The sequence below is a fragment of the Rousettus aegyptiacus genome, unplaced genomic scaffold (genome assembly GCF_014176215.1).
Source record: "Rousettus aegyptiacus isolate mRouAeg1 unplaced genomic scaffold, mRouAeg1.p scaffold_m13_p_3, whole genome shotgun sequence".
Taxonomy (NCBI): Eukaryota; Metazoa; Chordata; class Mammalia; order Chiroptera; family Pteropodidae; genus Rousettus; species Rousettus aegyptiacus.
The window spans coordinates 48,239,649-48,261,566 of NW_023416306.1; the positions used below are offsets into that span (position 1 = coordinate 48,239,649).

A 21,918-nucleotide genomic window follows, 5' to 3' on the forward strand; every position below is an offset into this window, starting at 1 on the left:
TTGTAGCAGATAATCCTTTTACAATTATTCTTTCTGATGACCTCTGTGTGTCATCATTTGAGCCTTACATCTCTTCAAGTTAGAGTGACCTCTTTAGGCTTCACTCTTGGGACATCAGTGTTTTTCCCACACAGACTCTGTCTGTATATTCTGCCAGCTGACTATGAAATTCACTTGAGTACAGTAAAATCTGGCTTTCATGAGGAGTTCAGGAGTTAAACGTTACTGAAAAAAAAATCTGTGGGAGGAAAAGTCTGTCATGGTTAATGATATGATTTATTGCAATTACAGAAAACTATCCTGATTGTTCAAATTGCGGTCTGTAGGCCTCAGCCAGATTAAATGCCAGGCTGTGACTAGCACTGGGGAGGTAATCAAATAATTGCGTTTGCTAAATAACACTGTTCTTAATTCACATAGAAAACTTTTTAAGGTATCAATTGGTATGACATGATTGAAAGAAACAAAACACTAGTATATTAAAAAATAAGATTATGCTACAAAAATGGACCTGGTGTTAGCTGGCCAAAACTGATTTTAAGGCAATTTTTCTTCAAAGATATTTGAAGTCTCGTATGTTCAATATAGTCAAATATTTTACCTAAGATCTAGTTGTTTCAAAATATAAATCACTATTTATGAATGTTTGTACCCCCCCCCCAAATCTGTATGTTGAAATCCTAATCCCCCAGTGATGGAGTTAGGAGGCAGGGTTTTTGGGAGGTGCTTAGGGCATGGGGTTGGAGCTCTCATAAGTAGAACTGGTGGTTTATAATTGAGAACCTCTCGCCACCCTCAGAGAGCTTTCTCTCTCCTTTTAACCAAGTGAGGATACAAGAAGCCGGCCATCTGCAACCTGGAAGTGGGCTCTCAACAGAACCTGACCATGCTCTCACCCAGATCTTGACTTCCAGCCTCCAAAACTGTGAGGAATAAATTTCTATTGTTTATAAGTCATCCCCTCTAAGGTATTTTGTTATAGCAGTCCAAACTGACTAAGACACTCATTCAAGAAACTTTAGAAAAAGAGAAAATTTGCAAAAAAAAAAAAAGGGGGGGGAGGAGAATTAGCTTAGAAAGAAAAAGAAGTAAAATAGAGTAATATGTATATTCGATTAGATATTACCCACTCAGAAGACAATCTGTCTAAACTAATAGATTTGAGAGTAAGGGAGGAGGCAGTATTTTGGAAAGTCTGTCAAGTATCACAACTAATTTGTTCTAGTTAAAAATAATTGGTCACCTATATTGTCTGATAAATGTGGGTGATCAAAGAGTCCTCCATAGTTAAATAATTATGGACATGCTTTTTTTTAAGACCCAAAAGAAAATGGCATAAAATATAATAAAAATAGTTAATATGGATGCTTACTATGTGAATTATTTTACAAAAACTCCGTAAGAGCACCTTTTATATAACCCATTATCATCCCTTTCATGTCCAGACTCAAGCATTTCCAAACAACTACTGAAGGGTATACATTAATTACAGCTTATAATGAGGGCACCAGATTCATAAAAGGCTTTATTGCATCCTCTGAAGAAGCATGAGATTGAGCTTTGTTTTAAAGTAAAATAATGATAAGACAGGAGAGGAGGCATCTGAAAAATGCAAAGGAAAGGGCTTGCAGAAATGACCAACTCAGCTGGTTAAAATCCTTTCCTGACTGCCCTCTCCCCCACTCCAGGACTCTCCAGCTCACATCTGCTGATTCATAGCTTGCTATTCAACTAATATACTTCCTTATCTCTGTAGCTGTGTAGGAATAACAAGACTGTATAAAACTGCCTGTTATGTTAATATTGGGGCTCAGCCTTTAGATAAGAATCAGCTGAGCTGGTGCTGGCATCAGTAGTGCTACTTTCTGCTTATAGCCTCAGCTTTCCGTCTCTCCATTTGAGAATCCTATAACAGCGCTGACCAGGCCAATATCGCAGGTTCTACAAGGCTAATGACTTGTAAATAGATTAAGACCAGTTGTCTGGAAATTCCTCCCCTCTTGCAGTCCTCCACCAGAAGCTCCTCCTTCCATCCTGAGTCATGAAACACACATGAAACCTCAAAGGAATCACGCGCCCCTTGCATGGACACTGCTAGGGTATATAAGCTGGAAGAAGTCTAACCAAAGGGAGCTCGTGTTTTGGGGCTGTTAAGCCTCACGCTCTCTGCTGGCCTAATAAATCCTCCTTCCTCCAACAAAGTTGTCTGAGTGTCCAATTTCCTCTGTCAGGTGTCACTTCCTGCAACAATGGGCTAAGTTTCGATCCTGCCTATGCCAAATTTACAACCTACTGAGAAAACAGAATGGACAGAGATACCATAATGAACTAAGATGTCACTGACATAAGGAAAATATTAAGATATATACATCATTTAGAGACATTAACACACAAACCAGTTTGAGTAAATGAGGAAGTATGAGATGTAGATTGATCAGGATTAAGGTAAACTAATCCCCCAAAAAGTTGTTATTGGGTAAACATTAGGAAAAAAAAATGTAAAAGAGATGTGAAATATCAGAGGAAAAGGTAGACGTGTAGAGATTCTAATCTAATTTTAAAAACTGGCCACGGAATGGGGCTTGATCATATCAGGGGTGTTTACCTAGAGACACACTTGACTGTCAGACTCGCTCAGAAACAAGAACTGAGATAAGTAGTGGAGCTGAGGTCAAAATCAGGCATGAGAAAAATGGATGACAGGAACTAAAATCACAATAAGAAGGATTTTTTAATAAAAAGATGGATAAATGACAAAAATCAGAAACCAAGAAAAAACAATTAGAGGACAGAGGCTAGGAAAGATGGAGGAAAAAAAAAAAAAAAAAGAAGCCCATAATTTGAACAGTATTGCTGTTATGTGCAGTTTTAAAGGACTGAACTCTTCCGTCTCCCAGCTAGGCATTTAATTTTCCATTTATTTGGTTTGTGTTTGTGTTCTTCTCCCTAAACTCAGCATTTGAGGTGGGAACCCTGACAACACAAAAGAAAGCTTTGGTTGTCCTTAGAAAGTCTCTGAAAAATCTAAGGTTGGTAACTATTCTCAGAAATGCATTCTGTTAAAGAGAAGCTTGGTGATTATTTCTTCATCTTTCTTTAATATAGCAATATTTATTGGTCTCCAAAGGAATTTGTTTCTGTTCTTCTGTATACTGGCTTATTAGTTACAGCTTCTCCTTCATTCCTAAAATACTGTCGGATAATTTTCTAATAAATACTGTCAGTTGTTTTAAAAATGCTACCGTTAGGGAGTTACCAAGAATAAATATTGAGATTCTTTATAGATAGAAGGGGAAAAAACAGAAAATATTCCAATTAATGTAATTTAACATGTCTAGTTTAACCCAATGATGAAACTGTTAATAGGAGAGTTATACATGTTTAATGATTGGGTTATATTGATGAATATGCCACAATTACTGAGGTTAGCATATAGAAAACCACAAAAGAACATCACTCTAACCCAAATTTTTTATATATAAATAATTAATTTATGTGTCGATTTGACTGACTCATAGGGTGTCCAGATGTTTGGCTAAATATTATTTCTGGGTGTGTCTGGATGAAATTAGCATTTGAGTTGGTAGGATCAGTGAAGCGGTTTGTCCTCTCCACAATGAATTAGTATCACCCAATCCTCTGAAATACAAAATAAAACAAAAAGGCAGAGGAAGGAAGAATTCAGCCCTTCCCACCTGATTGGTTGAGCTGGGACATTGATCTTCTCCTGACCTTTGCACTCCATTCCTGGATTTCCAGCTTGCAGGTAGCAGATCATGGGACTCCTCAGCCTCCATAACTGCATGAGCCAATTCCTTTTAATAAAGTCTTCCTTTGTGTACGTGTGTGTGTGCGTGTATGCGTGTGTGTGTGTGTGTATATACAATTGCAATAAATCATATATATACACACACACACGCATACATGCACACACACACATATATGTGTATGTGTGTATGTGTCTCTCACACACACACATACACACACACACAGTTTCTCTAGAGAACTCTAACTGAAGTTGAGTTTACAAAGCAATCAAACTGAATTCAAAAGGGTGACAAACCCCTCTGAAGAGAGATGGAATTCACAAATTGTTTCACTCTTGGCAGACTAGGGGAGAAAGAGGTGGCAAACTTACAAGCAGGGAGGGAAATCAACTGAAAGATGAATGTATTTTTAAACACTAAGGGTGGACTAGCATGGAAGGTTAGAATACCTAGGAGCCCCAGGCACGAGTGGAGTCCTTACCCACTCACCAACTCCTTTCTATGGGCCTCCATCAGGCCCTTATGAGGAAGACTGAAAGCAGGGCAGGAAATCTGAGAGCACTACAAGGTATGGGAGTGGAGCAGGATGACCTAGAGAAGTCAAAGGTCTTTACTACATCTATGGAAATCATATAATTATTTCCCTCCATAGCACTATTAATAGTGTATTTTCTAATATTCTTAGAATGAAACTTTATTGGTTATTTTTTAAATATTCTGTTGGAATCTATTTACCAACTTTTATTAAATATTTTTGCATCAATAGTCATAACTGAAGTGTTATAACTTTTTATAACTAATAAATATTTATGCAATCTTTATCAGTTTGGAGGTTAATGATAAATGTGTTTCATAAAACAAAATTAAAAGATGTTACTTATTCTGCTTTGAAATAGTTTAAGTATTTTTACTATTTTGACCTTTAAAAATTTTGGTAGACATCTCCTGTGACACTATCTGGGCCTTGTGCTTTTATTGCGGGAGCTCTTTAAATACCTCTTCCATTTTCTTCTATGATAATTTTCCTGTTTAGAGCTTCTGCTTCTAATAGAATCAATTTTGTAAGCTGCATTTAAAAAATTATTATGGTATTTACTCTTTGGTTTTTCATAAAGTAGTAGAAAACAGTTTTATGATTTTTTATAATTTCCTCTTTCACACACTCTGAATTTTTATTGGCAAATATTCTGCTACAGTCTAAAGAAATGATATATGAAGCTATTTCCTTAAGGCAGCTCAAAATGAAACTTCAAAACTCTTAATAGCTACATGTTTATCCAATGCTACTATGGTTATTGTTTTACTTATTTACCGCTGTTTTTAAAACAGAATAAAGAGAATAAATTACGGAGTTATAATCTAAGGTACTGAATTGACTGTCTACACAAAATCAAAATGTTTGAATCAGCCAAATTCGCCTGACTTTACAGCAATTTTAGAATGCTGTTTTCATGACTTGCCTGTCATTTTATCACTGACCCCATACTTTTGGTTTGGAGTACATAAAGGCTTTTTTCCCCTCCTAAAACCACTGTAGCTTTCTCCTTTAACACAAATTCCTTTCTAACAACAAGGTGATCAAAACAAGAGTTAGGGTAAGTTAAGTACTTTTCAAGCTTTTGGTGCTCAATCATAGAATTTTTGTTTTCTCAATTTGTCTCTTTCAAAGAACTTTAGTATGGTTATGTTATTCATTTGAATACAGTTCAGTTTATTTCTATATCTGTATTTGGATTTCAAGTTTTCCCCATAGAAGTTAGTTTTATTTTATTTTTATTAAGTATATAAAATGTTAGCATAGTTCTAAAATTCAGAACTATGCAAAAACACGTATTTTAAGAAGTGTCAACCCCCTTCCCCAATCATTTCTACCATTTCCACCCCATTCCCATCCAACCCCTTTAGGTAACCAATATGATTAGTCTCTCATTTATCATTTCTTTTCTTCTAGTTGGTTTATATTTCAGATGCACATATTTTATTTCCTCTTCCTTCTCCTGCAAAAGTTAGTAATTTATATTCTTTTCCACTTTGCCTTTTTCACTCATCCTGAAAATCACTCCACAGTACCTCATAGAGATCTTCCTCATTGTTTGTTTCACACCTGCACAAGTCTGCACTCATGTATGTAACAGTTTATTTACTCAATCTCCAATACTGTGTAATTATAGATTATACTGCAATAGAAAAACTTGACACATGTACTTCCATATTGTTAAAAGGGAACCTCTGATAAGGGAAGAGGCATGAGAACCACACGGACTGACCGAATATTAAACCAAGTGCAACTCAGAGCCTGCTGTGTGCTGCTGGGCTTGGGGACCTGGCCGATCGGCCCATACAACCAGGCAGGGGAACCTACAGAACAAATAAAGATTCCTGCAGAGATTACTAACAACTATTTATCCATACTATTAACGTTTACCTATTACCATAAAAGGAAAACGAAAGCTGTACCTTGTACAAAGATAGCCCCAACCATCCTCTCCATTCTTTATTCTCTGTAATCAGTAATTTTTCACAGAAACTAAGAAACAGATATAAACCCAATTCCTCAAACACTCAGGGTCTCCCTCCCTGACTCTGAGAGGAGACTATACTCTGTCTAGGGGGAGTTTTCCCTTCTCTATTAAACTTTTGTCTCCAACTGGCTTGTTCTAGAATTCTTTCCTGTGCAAAGTCAAGGACTCTCTCTCAGCAGGGCATTGGGCCTGAGTCCCTGCTTGGGGTAGGAGGAGAAATTTGCCCAGTCCTGCATTACTTTCAGGGTAAATTCCTAAAAATGGAATTGCTGGATCAAAAATCAAAAACATATGTACTCTTTCTGTTTTGCTTTCTTTCTAAGTGTCAAATTTCCCTCTAGAAGACTATACCAATTTGCATTTCCACTCCCAGTGTGTAAGAGTGCCTGTTTCCTCACAGAAGCAAAAACAATGTGGTGGAGTTATACTTTTCAATTTTTGCCATCTGATAGGAAATGATACCGGAATACTTTTATTTTTCTTCTTCCTTATTAAAGTGAGGCTGAATAATTTTTCATATGTTAAAGGACCATTTTGTATCTTTTTCTGTGAATTGTCTCCTCTGTCTTTTGCACATTTTTCTATTGGATTTTTGTCTATTTCCCTCATTTCTTAAAATTTCCTTATATATTAAGGATATTAACACTTTGTGATGTATAGTGTAAAATTTTTATCAGTTATGTTTTGAATTGCAAATGTTTTTCTTCATTACATTTTATTAATCATTTATTTTATTGTATCAGTATTTTGAGTCCCAATCACTAATTTTTTCAAGCAAGTAAAAAAAGAATCATGTATATTTTCTTCTGGCACTTTTATTTTTTATATTTAAATTTCTGATCTGGAGTTTATTCTTGTGTATGATGTGAGTTATGGATCTAATTTTATCTTTTTCAAAATGGCTACCAGTTGTCCTAGAATCACTTATTAAGAAGTCTATCTTTGCTCTGATGATTTGAGATGACATCTTTATAATATATTATAGTTCCAGATATTACTGGGTCTATTTCTAGACTTTTATTCTATTCCATTGATCTTTCTCTTCATGGTTTAATTATAAGGGCTTTGTGGTGTTTTTACTGTGTGGTAAGGCTACTCTTCCTGCATAGTATTTCTTTAGTGTTTTCCTGTCTATTTATTGTTCTATATAAATTCTCATATGAAGTCATCCAATCCCATTTGAACAAAAGCCTTTTTATATTTTATTGGGATTGTATTAAATTTATAAATTAGGGAGAGTAACATCTTTATGATGAGTCATTCTTTACAAAAATTTGGAAGTCTTTAATTTACTTATACACTTATGTGTTTTTGAGGAGTGTTTTAAAGATTGCCTTATTTAGCTTTTGCAAATTTAGTGTCGAAATTAACTTTAAGAGCCTAATCTCCTTTGCTGCTATTTAAATGGAGTTTCTCTACTATATCCACTAACTGGTTGTTGTTTCTGTATCTGAAAACTAGCAATTTTCAATTTCCTTATGTTTACATTCTGCTACTATATCGAATTCTTTTTATTATTTGAGAAAGTTTTACTGCTGTTTCTCTAGGGTTTTCTAGGTACATGATCATATTATCTGTAAACAGAAATTGTTGTCTTTTTCCAATCCTTATCCCTCTAATTCTCTTGGCAATTACTTCCAGGACAAGGCTGAATAGTAGTGAATAGTAGGCATATTTTCCTTGTTCTTACTCTTAGTGGAAATACGTCTAGCATTTTCCCTTTAAGATGCTTGTTTTAAGAATAAGTTATATCATTTTTATTAAGTTGATTTTTGTCCAAGATTTTTTAGCACCTCTGGGGATATTCATATCATCTTTTTGCTCGTTAGATCTGTTAATATAATATATTATTTTCCTGGATTTCCTAATAGTGGACCAAGCTTGCAATCCTGAAATAAATGTCACTTAATCAAGTTTTATCAACTGTGAAAAGGATTTAATACTCTAAAATAAGTTATGGAGCACTAAGTCTATTTAATCTTTGAAGGTTTGGTAGAATTTCCCTGTGAAATCATCTAGGTTTAGTGCTTCTTTGTAGAGCAGCAACTCCCTTATAACTTTTTCTATTTCTATGATGCAAATTATTTCATTTAAACTTATTTTCTAACAGTCAATTTCCTTAGAAAATGTCCATTCCATATAGGTTTTCGAAATTTTTTGCACAGTTATGGGCCAAGAAATGTCTAATGATTTTTTTAAAATTCTGTTTCAATTATTATTTCCCACTTTCAATTTCTATTTTGAATATTTTTCTCTTTTATTATTCAGATTAATGGTTTGTATATTTTATTAAGTTTTTTTATAAAAAAGATTGTTTTGATTTTTTAATTATATTTACTTTTATTTCCCCCTTTTTCTTTTTTTTGGAAGAGGCAATTTCCTAGACTTTTGAGTTGGGAATTTGTTAATTTTCATTCATTTTCATTGATAAAAGTATTTAAGGCTATAACTTTTACTCCAATCACTATTTTAACATAACATATATCATGTAACATTTTTTTTCTATACTCATTTCCATTTTTTACTTAGTGTAAGATGCACAATTAAATTCTTACCATTTAAAACTATTTTTATAAAGTTTAATAGCTTTACTAAGATAGGTCTCAGAGTTCGTTGTTATTGGCCAATTTTCCCAAGTAACTAATAAGCCCTGTCAATATGTAGATTCTGACCTTTTATTTATAGAAAATAATGCTATGTTAATATCATAGTTTTAAATATAATTCTCCTCCATTGTTTTATACATTTTTTTTCCAGGAACTACAGTTATACCTAACTGGATCATCTTTGCTTATTCGTTTCAAATATTCTCTTTATTTTTTAATCTAATATTTTATTCTCTTAGTATTCTCCTGATTTTCTTCAATGCTCTCATTAAGTTGTTTAAATACTTATTCCTTAGGAAATTCTTAGTTTTCATTTCTGATATAATTTAGACTATTTCTTCTATGTTTTTCCTGAACTTAATCAACCTTTATTTTAGTCTTTTTTATTTCATGTCCATTTCTGTTCTTGGTTTTTTTAAATTTGTTGCAAAGTGGTTTGCTTTTCAAATCCCCAAATGCTTACTTGAGAATATTTCATTCCTTTTCACTTAGTGAGTAGAATTTTCATCAGTTGAATTAATTTGATTCTCATTTCCTGCTATATTTTTATAGCAGTTATTTATAAATGAAAACTGTGCCTCTGCATTTCTGTACAGGACTGGTGGTTTGGAGTGGTTTAAGAGATGCTGGTTCAAGAGTGCACTCATCTATCCCGGTGTTGAAATGTGGTCAATTTATTGGATGGCTCCTTTTGTGGAATCAGAACTAAAATGGTGGGATTGTTTGTTCTTTGCTTTTTTTCTTTTGCCTTGTATGGTCACAAATGTGCTTTCTCTTTCTCTTCAACATGTGGTTGTCAAAGTGTGCCTCTCCATTTTAAACTTGTCTCCATTTTAAACTTTCTAGCCTTCACTACTCTCCTGAAGTGTTACATTTCCAAAATTGCCTCTTGATACACGGTTTGCAATTGTAAGTTTCTTTCCTGCTGTTAGTTTTCTGATCTACAGGGTCATCTTTTTTTTTTTTTTTTTTCCCTTTTTCTTTTTCCAGTATGCTCACTCTTATGGTAGACTTTCTCTTCATGGTGATAGTTTTAGATCGGTATCGCACCTGCTACTAGTTCTTCCTTCTCTATTCTATGGAATTTTTCAGAGACTGACCTTGTAAGCCACAAAGACATACAGCAGGAGAATGGAGATAACTCACTGGGATTCCATGTTTATTTTTGTAGTTCAGGTATTTTAAAGTTTAAACAGTATTTGTCTTCTTGTTATGCTGAGAGCATGAGATTTAGTTCTTCTTATTTTTGTTTGGGGGAGAGGATATGTTGGAGAGTAAGATTTATATCCTCACCATTAACTCAACTACCAAGCAAAATAAATGTTTAATAATATTATGCTACCACATAAAACATTTCTAATGACTGCCGGCTGTGAGAGCCCTAGTTTTCCACCCTTGTCATAATACCTACCCCAAAATAGGTTTACTAATTCTCTAATTCTGTAGTACATGGTTGGTGTATACTGTTATACTTGAAATGATACAGGAAGACTGGGTATCTCAAAATCACAGAGGACTTACATGTATTTGAAGTTCTGTCCAAAATGATGGACCCTCTCACCCCACTCCCAAGTAGTTAACTAGTCTCAGGTGAAAATTGTGAGACAAAAAGGAAAAGTCAAATGTTAGGAAGCAATTACATGGTACACAGGCATCCAGGAACAGACTTTTGCTGAAGCCTAATTATAAAAAGATGGACATGGCTTCATGCTTCTTTCTAGCTTTTACTACTTTATTTCTCATGCCTTAGTTCCTCTGTGTTATGTTTCTTGTCTCTTATTCTGTAAGTATTATGTTACTGTTATCTTTAATAGAAATTTCACTCTATAAATTTAAAAGCTGGTGGTCTCCATAGAGATAGTTGGGAGGACCAAGTCAAGAAGAGTAAAGGCAAAAATACACCTTTCCAGAAGTTCAGAGACTGGGTCCACCAATTTCTGACAACAATCTCTGTTTGACTTAGGTCAAATCATCAAGAGTAAGAATCATACAAAATAACTGGTTACTTCTGATTACTGGTAAGGTGGTATAATGGTGCACACACATAAAGATACTCCATAAATAATTACAAATGAACAATTATCAGAAATAATGAAAATGACCATAATAATTCATTATCTTGTACTTGCCAATGACAGAATATACTGCTTTGGAAAATGATTATTGAAAGGCTACTATCCTGCTTCAAATGATATGAAATCCCTGTTTCCTAGGATCTAGGTACATGCAGAAAAGTGTCTTCTCTACCCTTGTAAGAAACTTGATTTGTTAGAAATTTCAGGACCTTTTTAAAAGATGGTTGTTATCCACAGATTGCAAATATGCTTGGCCCCATGTGAACTGAATTAAAAGCGTAACAACACATTTAAGAAAGAAATGGAAAAAAGAGTGGAAAAATTTGGAGACGATATCTAAAACACAATGTTTTTTTGAAGTAGACATAGCAAATTAGCTCAAATGGAATAAAAATTAATAAAAACAAAGAGAAATATGATTAATTTACAAGAAAGTTTAAAGAAAAACAATCTCATTGCAATAACGGCTAAGTAAAGCCGATATGGATTCTAGGTTCATAGAATTCCAAAGAAAACTACACTTTCTGTCCAGAAGCTGCATATCTATACCCACTAGAACCAAGCTGTACCATACAACTTCCTAGAAACACAGAAATGAGTAAGACACACACACCCTGACCTCATGAAGCTAAAAGTGAAGGGCCATGTCAGAATATGGGGAAATGCAAAGAAAGAGGATGACTGAAATGCTTTGACACCAGAAAATGTATTTCCATTCTAAATTCAACATCAAGGAACAAAATGCTTTATGAAACAAACAAACAAAGCCTTCTTGTAAATGAAAAAGAGAAATCACAACTATTCCTGAAAGTCAAGAGATAAAATTCATATGACGGCTAAGAGAAGGCATTCTAAATAGTCTCTATGGAGACTGTAGAAGAGCTGAACTGGGCATTGCGAGGCTGAGCTTCTGCCTTGGCTCTTTTATGTACTAGCCTGGTGAGCTTGTGGATTCATTATACCACTCTGAACTGTAGTCTCTTCGAAAGCTCTTATTATTCAACAGATTAGAAAATTAACATTCGTTGCCAATAGTTGACATGTTCTCTGCTCTTCTGATCTGATATTCCTAAAAAATCTAGGGAAATAGAATTCATAACCTTAGGGTTTTGTCATCTGCGAAAACAGGATAAAAAACTTCCTTCTCTGAAGGAAAATTATAAAATCAGAAATGAGTATCCCTGTAAGAAAAAAAATACGCTTTATTCAAAAGAAACACATGAAGCAATTATGCAGACCTTTCATTTTCCAAGAACAGAGAAGCATTATGAAGGCTCAGACTCGGGCCCTCTGACTGCTGGGTTTGCATCTCAGCTCTGCTCTTTCCTCTGAATGTCTTAGGCCAGTTCCGGAACTCAGTCTCAATCTTTTTCCGGTTGCTGCAGGGTATCTATCTCACATTAATTTGCAATATTTACAAATACCTTAGGATCTGCCTGTCATTAGCCAGGCTTGGTTAAGCTAAGAGCAATGCACACAATTCAGGTTCATTTTCCTCTTCCTCTTTTCTAATCTATGGATTTTCTTTAATCTTTGATTTTTCTGATAACCAAGATCTCAGGCATGGGTATTCTCTCAAGCCTGTCAAGAATCTATAGGTCTTTTAAAAAATGAATTCTAAACCCATGACTGTGTAAATGTCAAAGTTTCTAAGACACATTTTTAGATAATGACTTAAAGCCATAAAACATGGCTAGTACAGAAAATATCCATAGGGTATACCAGTTGTTTATCCTGTAAGATGCAACAAATCCATAGTAAAGGGTCTATTTCCCTCTTTCCTTTCTTCTTTACTTCCTTCATTACCTTCCTTTCCCTCCTTCCTCCCTCCCTTACTCTCTCCTTCCTTCCTTCCTCTTCTCTTTTTCCTTTCCCATCTTGTGCTAACTTCTTTGTTTCACTCTATAAAGCATCACTTTAATTTCTAGTATTTGAAACAACTCATTCTGGCTCCCCTGTGACTTAATAAAAGTACTTTAGTGTCTGAGCATAAACACTAGGCAAAACTTATCTTTAATACATCTCTTCCCTGCAAAGAAGGATTAAAAAAGGTCTCTAGTAGTGTTTTGTTTTTTCTTATAGAAAGTTTATTATTATCTCCTGGGAAATGTAAGTCAACCTTGAGGCTATTATAATGACTCCAGACAAAGGAGCAAAGTCATGATTAAGTACAGCTGCCTAAAAGTTAAACAGAAGTTACCACAATGGGGTTTGTCTTCTTCATAAATAATGGCCTCTTCCACCCAGCTATTCAAAGTACAGTAAAGAATCTAGAAGCCAAGAGCACACTGGAGCTTATTTTCTATTTCATTGACCAGTGCTGCTTTGTAAAGAGATGTCATATATGTTTATATACCTGCTTTCATTCTGCAATTTAATTGCAAACTCCCTGAGAGTTTCATGACAAGGCTACATCTAATAACTAACTTGAAAAAGATTCTTCACACGGTGTTTAGAAATTTGTGTTAGAAGCACAAATGTATTTTTCTCAAACAGGCGTAGAGGAAGTCCAGCACAAAGACCCTTATGATTTCTGAACGGTACTAGAGTGTATACTACTAGAATGTATGCTCTGTAAAAGTGACTTCATTTTGTTCACTCCTTGTGGCAGACAGACTCTAATATGGCCCTCCATGATCCCTACCTCTAAGTATTCATGCCATTATGTAATCCTCTCTCCTCAAGTATGGACTGGCCTACGGACCAATAACTACAACAAAAGTCATGGATATTACATCCAAGATTGGGCTACGTAAGATTGGGAATTTCACTTTGCTATTACTCTCTCTCTTGCTGGCTTTGACAAAAGAATTTGCCATGTTGGGCGGTCTTACGTGCCAATGAACCAAACATGACCTCCAGTGAACTGGCAGCCAGGAACTGAAGTCCTCAGTGAACAATCCTTAATGAATTGAATTGAGCCAACAACCAACCACACAAGTGAGCTTTGAAGAGGCTCTTCATCCAGTCAAATCTTTACATGAAACCTCATCACTACCAGAGCCCTGCTAATAGCCTGAGCAGAGGACCTATCTAATCATGCCCAGATTCTTGACACAGAAGCAGTGAGCTAATCAATGTGTGTTGTTTAAGCCACTAAGTTGGTGATACACTATGCAATAGATAGCAAATACACTGCTATTTCCCCAGTGCCTCGAACAGTGCTTGGCACATAGTAGGTGTGCAATAAATATGAATTGCATGAATCAATAAGTGAAATTAATTCCTGTCACTGATATGGGAAGTGTTACTAAAGAAACTTAGTAAGCTATTCATCACAGAGCTGCTGTACACGACACAGCGAGGTGAATAAACTCAATTTTCTACAATAAACATGCCACCAAATGCAATTTTCTAAAATAAATATATACTAAGTAAATACAATTTCCAATAACAAACATGTTAAACAAGCTTTTCAGTCATCATAACAGCCTCAAGGTTGACTTAAATTTCCCAGAAGATAATAATAAGCTTTCTATAGTGAAAAACAAAATACTACTAGAGACCTTTTTAATCCTTCTAAGCAAAGAGACTGACCAGGAACTCAATCTTACTGTGATAAAATTCAGAATATGCATAGATCAAATAGTCCTTTCACCTGACCAGGCCACAACTCACTATTTTTTATGCCTTTATGGTTCCTAATTGGAAAATATGCTTCGACCTTCGCATTCATTCTCAAAAGCATCTGGGTCAACCTCTTCCCTTCCTCTCAAGGTTTCTCATTAACCACTCTTGTAATTTGTAGTCTGTGACTCCACCTTCGATTTTAACCAAGAGTAAATAATTTTTTTAATTTCTCATTACAAGTGGTAATAATTGCTATGAAAGCAAGGAAGGTGAGAGATAAATGGCACTGAAATGCAGTAGAAATTGTGGCTGCTTAGCCTGAGGAAAAGCCCTTTCTGAAAACGTGACTTTCAAAGTTTAGAGGATGAGAAGGACCTAAATATACAAAGGATTGGGATGGAGATGTAGGCATGGAATGTCGAGCACAAGGGCCAGCATATTAAAAGGCCCAGGAAAAGGTTCCTCAGAAGAAGGTTGATATTACATATCGAGAATAGGAAAGACAACTATACATATTGTATCTGTTAAAGTCACAAAATATATTTTTCTCACACAGTCTTGTGGGAAGCCCAGCATAGACGAAGTATCTTGAAGCTTTCTGAATGACACTAGAATGTCACCTCCATAAAAGTGGCAGCTCTGCTTTACAACTGCTTGTAAAATATCTGTATTTGATCATTTTGACAGCATTGACTCTGAAAAGTAATGGAAGTCATTTTGATTTTTTTTTGTTTATTTCATCATTGTTTATTTTTTCTGTAACTTTATAAGATAAAAATTATGTCAGCTTCCAGGAGAGCAAACTAAGGTCCAGGCAGATTCAGTAAACCTGACCAAGGTCACACAGCTAGTAAATGGGGTAGTGTGATCTGGTTGACTTAATCACGTCACTAGTCTAATCATAAAACAGAGATTAAAATGGTGAGAAGAAAATAACAACAACAAAAAAAAGGACACACAATTTTATTTAGATGGCCGGGCTGGAGTTTAGGAAAACCTCAATTCTGTCTAAAATATGCCAAATGCGATACTGTCAGTTACTCCACTCTCTCACTAAGGCTTCTAAGCTCACTGAAGGATCCACTTCCCTCCAAACTGAGCAAATGTTTCCTTATTCTATAAGCAAATCCAACTTTGAGTTTGTGGCCAGAAGTCTAGCTTCACCATGGATAACTAAACACTAGATGGTATCATGGAAAGGGGGAAGTAGTCAGGTTTTGAGCACAATATATGCGAGACAAAATAGACAAATTAAATATCGTTAAAATTATCTACCTTTCAGGTTACTGTGAGGCTGGAGATAACATGTCTAGCACCTGTCATGCAGGAGTAGCTTAGCTAAATGCAGGTAAGTATAATAATCAGAAAGTGATCTGGGATACCCAGTAATCTCTCAGACCTAAAAAAAAAAAAAAAAAAAAAAAAAAAAAAAAAAAGACCCTATTTAAGAATGTAAAGTCACTCTTCTAAGAGAAGAATTTGTCTCCTATTAAAATGCTAACAAACTGGGAAAACATTTTATATGAAACCCTGGTTAGAAGGAGAGGGAATTGAGGGGTGTAGGAAAAGGCCCCAAGCACTAGGAACTTATAAGGGAGGAAAATCCTGGGAAGGAGGGTTTACTGATAACAGAATGCACTCACTCCACACTCCTGCTTCAAACCACCAGGAGTAAAAGTGCCCATCACGTAACCTCAGGAAAGGGAGGACGGATTAAAGATTTTCATCATAAGGACAGTTCTAATATGGTGCATTGTCATAAGCCTCGTCTTTAAAGCAATTGTTTATTTCAAATATCTGGTGGCCGGTACACAACACAAAGCACAAATAAGATTGATGTCAGTGATATTTCATTTTCTTGACTCAATATCTCTGTTTTGAGAACTGAATCTTAAAATGAGAGGCCATCTATGCTACCTACAGTTTCCTCACAAGATCTCCATGCCTCCTTTCTCTTCTCAGTGGTACTGACTGTAAATATTAATCAGTGGATTGCCTTGTCTTTGAACTGATTTATTCACCAGTGCTAAATACAGACCACATCTTAGTACAACTGTTGAAAATGGGGGAAGAAAGGGATCTTAAAGGGTCTTTATTTGACCAGGAAAACAAGCCTTTTCATCAATTTTCACTCCTGGTGTCTTTAGACTCAGATATACAAGGGCCTTGGATGGTTTTCCATTTGCCATCCATTCGAGGTGCCATTACTGCCTGAAAAAGAAAGGAAACACTTTCTCTTCACTCATGTGTCCCATAATGCTGGAACACAAAATCGGGTCTTGCTGAAAGCCTCAGTTTAGTTGCATTAAATACCTTTTCTTGAAAAATTATAATGAAATCATGAAAACATTGCTCTTGGTGAAATAACAAAAGAAGTAATTGGGCAAGATTCTGACTGTACTTCACATGTTTTAATAACTCTTCAGTGAAATAATAATATCTAAATAGTTGCTGGGATGAAAGGGTAGCATGGTGAGTTTTCACTGTGGTTATAAGGAATAGTCCACTATTTGGGAGAAGAACAACTGTGCCAAAGATCTATGCATTTGTTTTTCAGAGAGTTTGGATGGAGAAGTCTTAGAATAATCCACATTTGTGATTATTAGTGGAGAAAGGGGACAAGGGAGGAGATTCTGCATTTTCCTTCCTCCCGCGTCCATGTGAAAGAAATTTTGCTAGCATGCACTAAGGTTGTTCTTCATTGTCACAGTAACTGGGACACGAAAGTGGGGGTTGCTGGCATTTACTGCAAAGGGACCAGGCTACTAGCCCCTCTGTGATGTCTCTTACAATGAAGAATGTCCCAGCACAAATGCTATTCGCGCCCCATTGAGAAACACTATGCCCCAGTAACAATTCTAGCCTCTCTCCCCACCTCACTCTCCCCCCCCAGAATTCTCTGATTGATGCCTTTGGGAGAAGGACAGGAACCTGCCCAGCCATCTCCCCTCTTGCTTCCTGGTCTGCCTGGCTGCCGAGCAGGTGTTTTCTGGGCTGCGCACCCAAAGTGGTAGGCCTGCATGGTTTTTTTTCTTTTGGGGTAGGGGCAAGTTTAATTAAAAAGAGAAGAATTAGAAAGTTTATTGTAGTACACATCAAAACCTATGCTCTCTAATGAGCTTCTCCAATAATTGCAATGAAGGGGGCTGTTATTATAGTCCCTCCAAAACCCCCAAAGGGAAGGGGAGAGAGAGAGAGAAAATGAGTTACATCCTATGTGACCTGGTTGGTCTAACTGGCAGTTTTAAAACATTGTTCCCCAATTCTTTGACACTCCTCCCATAAAGAGGTGGGGTCTACATCCTCTCCCCTTGAACCTGGGTAGACTTGTAACTGCTTTGACCAACAGAGTATGACACAGGTAATGTCAATTGATTTCCATGTGTGGGTCACAAAAAGTAGTGCAGCTTCTGCTTTGTCTGCTGGAGAACTCCTGCTTGGAATCATGAGTCTCCATGGAAGAAGTCTATGGTGTGAGGAAACCATGCAGAAGAAAGCCGTGCCACATGGAGAGGCCACATATAGGCTCCCTATTGACAATCCTAGTCTTTGAGTCATCTCCACTGCATGTCAAGGCTCTCCAGAAAAACAGAACCCACAGGATGTGTATCTATATAGAAAGTCATTTATTTCAAGGACTGGGCTCACACAAGTATAGAGGCTGGCAAGTTCAAAGTCTGCAGGGTAGGCTGGCAGAGTGAAGACCCAGGGAAGAGCCAGTGTTTCAGTTCAAGTACTGAGGCTATCTGCTGGCAAAATTATTTCTTGCTCAGGGAAGATCAGTCTGTGTTCTATTAGTGCCTTCAACTAATTAGATGAGGCCCATCCACATTTTGAAGGATAATCTACTTTACCCAAAGTCACTAATTTAGATATTAATCCCATCTAAAACCACCTTAGAAACATACAGAATAATATTTGACTAAATATCTGGGCACATGGCCCACCCAAACCGACACAAAAAAATCAGCCATCATACCTGTCCAGATGGCAGCTCAGGTGAGTGAAGCCTTTTTGGCTCTCCCTGACCAAGCTGGCCTCTGGCTGAGTGGCGATGAATGCCCTCAGTTGATGCCACAAGGCACAAGAGAATCATTCAGCCAAGCACTGCCTGTTTCCTAACTCGCAGAGTCTGAGAACATTATAAAATAGTTATTTTAAGTCGCTGAGTTTAGAGGTAGCTTTTTACACTCAGATAACTGGAATGCAAACTTTAACTCACATTCCTCCCCATCCCTCTTAACAAGCATCATCTACCCTGGCCATCTCAAACACAGCAACTCCTTCCAGCTTCTGAGCCTTTTTACCTGCCGTTCTTTCTGCCAGTAATATTTTTCCTCCAGCTCTTTGGCTTAGCTGGTCCTTTCATTCTTCCTGCCTTAGATCAACTATTACTTCCTCAGAGAGGCCTTCCCTGACCACAATCTCTAAACTGGCCCCCCACCCCTCTCTGTCTCAATCATTTTTCATTCTGTTCATTTTCATTTTGTTTAAAACATTTATCTCTATCTGAAATTATCTTACTGTGTCTTTGGCTATTGTCCTCCAATTAAAATATCAGCTTGATAAAGATGAGTCTTTATCCAGCACAGTGATTAGCACAGAGCATGAGTTCATTAAATATTTGTTGAATAAAAAGTTATGAATGCTTATGTTGTATGACTTCAGGATTCTGTCCATAGGCCTCAACTTACTCTGTTTTCACAGAATTTAATAAAGGAAGATTAAAACTCCCATGTGATACAAAGGATGTTTTTCTCTGACTTTTCCTCTGCATTTTTTTCCTCCTCTAATGAGATGAACAACTAGGGAACAAAAAACCTGGAATCCTTTTACAATACCTCAGAGACAAAACCACTACATTTTTGTACTTGGCTATCTATGTGGCCTATTTATATATTTTCCTAACTCTTCCAGATTAATTATAAGATCATTTTAAACTAAGAAAAGGAAGAAATGTTCCCTCTTCTCTCCTGGAGACCTACTCTACCCTTAGCCTGTGTGTGATATAGTCTCAGCTCTTAATCTCTTTCTCCTCCAGGCCCCTAGCACAGGGCTTTTAGAGAGCTTGAAAGAAGAGGTGAAGAAGCAGGCCCATTCACCACCAATTTTTTGTTTCCCTTCCATTTTCATACTTGTGGTATGAAAACAATATATATTTTATCCCATCACCTGAACTCAAGTCCTTCCTACTTGCAGCTGCCTTCCAAGCCTAGCGGACATCCACTCCCATCCTGTATACTAGCTCCTTGTTAGTAAATCTTTCCCAAGGAATTCAGTTAAAATTTGGTGGCAATGACCTACTGCCTTAGCTCTGATTATTTTTTCCATTTCCATTAGTCTGGTTTAATACATACCATAGAGGTCATCTCTAGACTCCATTTAGTGCACTGAGGGAAAGCTTGTACCTCTCCGTAAGATAATTATATCTTTATAGTCCAGGCATTGGGGAAAGCATTGCAGAGTCTACAAATTCAATCACCTTGAACCTCTAATACCTCTTAATGCACATTCGTAGGAAAGAAAATCATAGGTAATGTGTAAATCTCAAATCTGCTCTTTGTTTCTCTTTGTATGGCTACAGATTAAACGAAATTACCAAAACACCCAAACTGAACTCTTTCTGGCACCTTGAGTTTCAGAATTCCCTGGAGAAACACTGAAAGCTACTCCTCTTTCCCTTCTTGCATCCAAAAGAGAAACTAATGAGTTGCTGAGTAAAGCTTTTGATCCCTTGCCAAGCCTCAAGCTTCCTAAGACACTAGTATTTGATATTTCTTTTTTAAAGATGCAAACTTCCTCATCCCCTCCTAGTGTAAAGGGAGAAGACACATCCTTTTACACTCGGCTTTCTTTCATTCCACAATAAGCACTGAGTGCCTACTATGTGCCTGAGTCTGTTCTAAGGCCTTGGAGGTACAGCTGTGAATTTGTGTCCTACTTATCGCTAAGGAGCCTTAGGCAGTACTTGTGAGTTATCTGACATTCCCATTGGAACCAGGCCACAGCTCAAAGCTCTAAATTCCACTCAGAATCTTAGAAGTTAAGGTGGGAAGAAACCCCCGGAGTCTGGACCCTTGTAGCTGCCTCTGGCTCTGTTGCTTACACTTATTAGAAAAGGGTCTTTCATATGAACTGCAAGGTGTGAGCCCCTCATATTGATATGCAGAGTTGGCATGTAAGTGTGCGCATTTTCAGGAGGCAAGTTCTATAGAGTTCCTTGAATTCTCAAAAGATAACAGATCTCACGAAGATTAGAAACAGTCTCTTAACATATCCTCAGCGGAAGTACCCAGGGGATTGCATTTGCACAGCTTTGGTAAAGGTCACAGTTTGAACCAAAAAGTAATGCCTAGAAGAAGACGCCACATTGGCCTAGACAGCCCCTCGGGCAGGTACACACCCCACTCATTCCTTCCCACACGCCTAACTTCGCTCCCTGGAAGCTCCAGGTGCTGCTGTAAGACGGCCCCATTACCTTGGAGAGGAGACGAGCAACCCGCACGCCTGGGAGTAAGGGGACAGAGGTTTCTGTCGTGCTCTGAGCCTGAAGAGAATCCCTCTCTTCTCCTGGCCTCACTTCAGACATCTCTAAGTTATAGCCAAACCTAGTTTTCGAGGCCTGTCTGCCCTCGGCTTCCGAGTTCAACGAAAGCAACGAAAACCCAAGGGGACGGATTTGGGCCTTTTCGGGACGGGGCGGTGGCTCCGCAGTTCCCTTCAGCTAGCTGTCGGGGTGCACACGTGCGCGGGGCCCCGGAGAGTGCGCCCCGCCCCCCTTGTACGCGCGCCTCTAGCCCGCACTGCCCTCGCACGTCCTCTCCACACTACCGCACCCTCCACCCGCGCGCACAAGGGCCGCGACTTCCAAGCGGGACTCGCGCGCGTGGGTCGCGCCAGTACTTCACCGTCAGTCACCGTCGCGTCCGCCTCCTCCCCTGCCGGGAGCACCTCCAGCCACAGAGATTTCGGGTTGGGGGGCGAGAGCGGCCCAGCCGCGAAAAGCTGCTCCTCTGTCACGAAGCGCAGCTGCACGCGGCAGTGCAGGCGCACGGGGACCCGGGCCGGGACCCGGGCGGCGGTCATGGTGCGAGCGCCTCGGCCAGAGCCCTGGCGGCGCCTTCTCCGCGCCCTGGACGCCTGGAGAAACCGCCGGGGAAAGGGGCGGAACTTGGCAGCGCTAGCCACTTTCCTCACCTCCGCTGCAAGTTCAGTCTTCGCTCTCTCGGAGACGCCCGCTGCCTTCTCGGACACCTGCCCGCCCCTCCGCACCCCTGCCCGCTCCCCGGGGCGCACGGGCACCCGGAACCCCCGCCTCACGCGACCGCGCAGCGGACGCGCAAGTGGGCGCAGCTGCCTAGCGGGGGCCGCAGCTGAG

The 21,918-nt window shown here is 38.0% G+C and overlaps 1 protein-coding gene across 1 annotated transcript in view; it reads right to left on the bottom strand.

Moving 5' to 3' along the window:
* The window catches only part of LOC107507277 (histone-arginine methyltransferase CARM1), a 223,924-nt gene extending 202,298 nt beyond the window's left edge, over positions 1-21,626 (bottom strand). The window contains exon 1 of the mRNA XM_036239518.1: positions 21,449-21,626. Coding sequence (XP_036095411.1) covers positions 21,449-21,626 — 178 coding nt within the window. The remainder of the gene's footprint in view (positions 1-21,448) is intronic.
* Between the last annotated feature and the right edge of the window lie 292 nt (positions 21,627-21,918).